This window comes from Marmota marmota, unplaced genomic scaffold (genome assembly GCF_001458135.2).
Source record: "Marmota marmota marmota unplaced genomic scaffold, marMar, whole genome shotgun sequence".
In the NCBI taxonomy this organism is placed as follows: domain Eukaryota; kingdom Metazoa; phylum Chordata; class Mammalia; order Rodentia; family Sciuridae; genus Marmota; species Marmota marmota.
Window position 1 is genome coordinate 22254422 of NW_026000037.1, and position 4792 is coordinate 22259213.

Below are 4792 nucleotides of genomic sequence, written 5' to 3' on the forward strand. Positions count from 1 at the left end.
CATTAGTTGTTTTTGTGGTTTTTCTCAGGCTTAACTTTTTGTCATTTTTTTTTAATCCAGTGGTAGATGTTGAGCTACAATAGTTTTTTTTTTTTTGGGGGGGGGGGTGGCTGTACCTAAGACTTGGAAATTATTTTCCCTCAGTCTTCAGTGTAAATGAATCTCAGAAGAGTATCAGATTAAGCATTACATTTAACCACTGGATTTAAAAAAGTAATTAGTTAAGGAAAAAACCGAGGTAAACAGTCTTAAGAGAAATTGTAAATTTGGTGCCTTATGTAACATTAAAGGAAAATTGGTCCTGAATTAGATATGAAAGTAGGGGAACAAGAGAGTCATTTTCTGCCCCAAGTTGCCTGGTATCCAGTAAGATGCCGGTAAACCTTGGAGAGGTCTCAGTGCAGAACTGGGCTAGCAAATCCTGGGAACAGGAAGGTAATTCTACTTTCAGAATTCCCATATTTGTTGGAAATTATGGATTTCTGCAGACTATCACTTCTAATTGTATTTCATTTTTAAAGCAGTTTACAGTTTGTCTTTTCCTTTTAGTTGTAGATGTACACAGTACTTTTATTTATTTTTATGTGGTGCTGAGGATAGAACCCAGTGCCTCACATGTACTAGGCAAGTGCTGGACCTCTGAGCTATAATCCTAGCCTGTAGTTTACAATTTCCATGGTGATCCTAACACAGTGTAAAATGCTTTTCATATATAATCACTATAGTCCCTTTGTCTTAGGTTCAGTGGTTACTTTTTCCTACTAAATTTATTGCCAGAAAGCAGGGGTCCAGAAAAACTACAGGTTTTACCATTAACTATAAACTAGTAAAATATATTTAGAATTTAAAAGTTCTGTGCCAATGGTTCTTACATTTAACTGGCACATCAGAATTACTTGAAGAGCAACACTTTAAATAAATTCATTCAGAATCTCTGGAGGTGGGATCAGGCATTGACATTAAAGCTCCTCTGATGATTCCATTTCAGCCAAAGTTGCCCTGGCTTGCGCAGTTTGAAAATAATTGTTTTTGGGGGGACTGGATTCCAGTGTTGCCCTAACATACTGTGTCAAGCAGCAGAAGAGCACTGCTTCTTCCTCCAGTCCCCAAATGTACATTTTTCTGTCCTGAGCCCTTCCCCAAGATATGATACTGACTGAAGTGACCAACATCCACAAGTGGGCTTGTGAGCTACCACCCTGCTTAGTACTTGCTAATACTGCCTCCTCCCCTATTAATAAATAGGGTTATCTACCTCAAAAAGATACATTCAAGTTTTCAGGAGTAAGTTATTTTTATAATGGGAAAGACTTGTGCCATTGACTGCTCTTTCTAGTCCCCTAGTTAAATTTCTATTCTAGTTTTAAATTTCTCTAGAATATGCATGGCTGAGGATTTTAGTGTTTGACATATTTTTATATTGTTGCTATTATAGTTCTTAAGCCAGGATTTTAAAAATTCTGTTTTCAGCCTGACACAGTAACACATGCCTGTGTAATCTTAGCTATTTGGGAGGCTGAGGCAGGAGAATCCCAAATTTAGGGTCAGCCTAGACAACTTAGCTAAATCCTGTCTCAAAATAAAATAAAAAGAGATGGGGATGTAGCTCAGTGGTAGAAAGCTTGCCCAGCATGCCCGAGGCCCTGGGTGGATCCCTAGTACAGCAAAAAACCGAAAATGTCCAGCATTTTCTCAATTCATTGAAAATCTTGTTTTCAAAGCACCTTATCTTGTATTTATTTGAACAATGATGTTTTAAAATGCCATACATACTATATTTCTGAGTATTTTAATAAATGTATAATGTAGAGATTTCTGTTTTTCTCTAAATTCATTCTCAAAATGTGATCTGGGTATCTGCTTTCCCAGGAACCAGTTATAATGTTAAACTCTAAATGCTAATAATTCCACATGAAGGAAGGGAACCTAATTTCTATAAGGATTTGGTCTCTGGATCCTTTTAGCTTCCTGGAATTTGATTATTATTTATTTTACTAATGCTATACAAGTGGAGGACAAATAAAGAATATCCATAAACCTAAAGCAATGCTGATTCTCCTAACAGTGTGTTAATAGTAGGGTGCGGGTAAATGTTTTTAATTTTGAAGTAAAATGAGAATTATTTACTTGGAATCTTTAGGTTGTAATAACTCAAAAATCAGTGTAGGTACTTGACATTTTTCTCACGCCACAGAAAAAACTTGGCCTTTATCATTTTTCCCACTAATACAGCCAGTTCCTATTTCTGTATGCTATCCAACTATGTCAGTGTCCCTTTCCTGAGCAACCACTGAGACTCCAGCACTACTAAGCCTGCCAAGTACACCTGTCTGTCTCCATTGCCAAACTGAAGCTAGCAATATAATGATGTTAAGACAGCTACAGGACTGCCCTTTTAGTAATAAAAAGCTTACTATAAAATCACCAGCATAACAAGTGGTCTAACTGAATTTTTGACTTTCAATCCAAATTAAACCAAATATTTCTTAAATACATGACAGGAATTCACCATTGACAAGAACGTTTTAGCTTACTCTAAAAACTATTCTCTCCTTTAAACACTGGTATTTCCACAAAGCTAGTGTGGAAGAAGAATTGAGGTTTTGCAAAACAGATATTTCAGTACCTTCCTTTTCAGCTTAGTGTGTGAAATGGCTTTAAAGTTTTCAAAAGGATGTATGTAGTTAACCTCTAACTTAAACCCAGGTTTTTCTCATCAAAACAAAGCAATTCAAATCTAAAGTGTGGTTACCGGGAGATGTACCCAAGAGCCCATAGTTGGACAGCCAGATTTTTTTCTTGAGTATAATTTTCCATCTGTCAGAGCATGTCTGAGGCTTTTGAACTACATTAAAGTATTCCTCACTGTACAATAAAAACGATATGAAAGAATATTCAGATGAGAATGTTAAAAAGCACCAAGTTCACAAATGAAATTAGATAACCTACCTGTTCCCTCAAGTCTCAAGTCTCCTCATTTACATCAATAATAACTGTACGACCCTCAGCAGATTAGATACAATGGAAACCAAAGATTTCCTTAAGGCAAGCACTTCACGACTGGTTTTCTGTTAATTCTTGCGTAAATCACATTCTGTATTCATACAAAAACAACTTAAATGTTTTTTTTCTCTGACAAACTGTACATATATAGAAACAAATTTCCAATTGGACATGAACTTAAAGTTGTGGAGGTGTTCCATGTCTCGTGACACTTTAAAAAAAAAAAAAAAGATTCCAGCTTTATCTTCACAAAAACAACTTGGGAGTTAGGGCAATGAGGGTGGACAGGACAAAACAAGTCTAGCTACTCTAGGTAGCTGGCAGCAGTCTCTTCATCTTGAAGACCTCATGAGGGGCTCCTGGGACTCAGCTACCCCAGAAGAGTTCAGGGCTACAATAGTGCGGGCTTCCTTGTGTTTCACTTGGTAAGTCCACAAGTTCTTAAATACTGTCCAGAGAGGCCTAGTACCCACTTCTACCGACCCCTTCCACCACCCCTTGAAGCACCTCGCCTTGGTGGGCCAGAGTTCATGTTGCTCCCTCTACCCCAGTTACTGCCACTCCGGCCCCCTCGAGAAGGGGTGCCACTGCCTGGAGGACCCCCAAAAGGTTCGTCTCTATGGTATCCCATCATGGTGGTCTCCATCCAAAGAGCTGGAACGCCCAGATTTTGGCACTCTCTGAGAAGGTCCCGGGCCTCCTCGGCCTGAAATGAAACATTGATATCAAACGTGACTTTTTATATTAGAGATTGCTTATCAATAACTCTAGCACAAACTTCACTGTATAATGACAGTGGACCACTTCAGGAATGTCTAATGGGTATGCCTCTGCCTCTTCCTGACCACTACTTCATCCCATCCTGGCTCGAGGCCATGGTCCCCCAAAGCTGTGCTACAGATGACAGGAAGCCAAGAGATAAGTATGGAGCACCCCAGGGAAATCTATATTACACTGGGCCATGTGCCCAAACTATGGGAAGTGTATCATCACTCTCTTGTGCATTGGGGTATTTGAGGAAAGGTTTCAAAAGCAGTGACTAAACTCTGGAAGCAACTAAGATACACAAACTACTGCTGCTCTTAATAACAAGGTTCCAGCTAGACTCAGCGTTGACTCTGATTGTCCCATAACATTTGGTGCTTTGGCTTCCTTTTACACAGTTTATAAAATAGAATATTTCTTGAAAAACAAAAAGAAAAACACTGCCTCTCAAAATTATTTACTCAGACACATAAATGTTAGGTATTATTAAAATCTTCTCTCTTTTTTAATATATGTTTAAGTTGTCAATGGATTATTTATTTATTTATTTATTTATTTATTTATTTATGCAGTGCTGAGGGCAGAATCCAGGGCCTCATTCATGCATGCCAGATAAGCGCTCTACCAATGAGCCACAACTCCAGCCCTAAAATTGTCTTTAAAAAAACTTTTCTCATAAAATGATAGTATTTGGTCCCATCTCTCCTATAATGTGCTCTCAGATCACTAATGCCAACTTTATCTTGAAATTTTGAATAGAAGCTGAATGTAGCTGAGACGAAAGATCAAGGGAGCTGGCCAAATATTATGGCTTCTCTTCTCACAAAGCAGCACAGGATGACTGGAGGGTAGCTGGGCAGAGATGCCATCATGTATATCATTTCCACACCAGCTACATGTCCTTAGCCAGGGAACATGCAAAGATGTTCTGAGTGCCCAAGAATTCATCCAAGACTAGTAACAAGATAGCTATTTGAGTGGGCAAGATCTGGTGATACATGACTCATTTTATTTTGGGCGGGTG

The 4792-nt window shown here is 38.5% G+C and overlaps 1 protein-coding gene across 1 annotated transcript in view; it reads right to left on the reverse strand.

The window, feature by feature from the left end:
- Positions 1–3075: 3075 nt before the first annotated feature.
- Positions 3076–4792, reverse strand: part of Wdr33 (WD repeat domain 33) — a 102912-nt gene continuing 101195 nt past the window's right edge. Inside the window, 2 exon segments of the mRNA XM_015479096.2 lie at positions 3076–3631; positions 3633–3709. Coding sequence (XP_015334582.1) covers positions 3479–3631; positions 3633–3709 — 230 coding nt within the window. The 3' untranslated portion in view covers positions 3076–3478.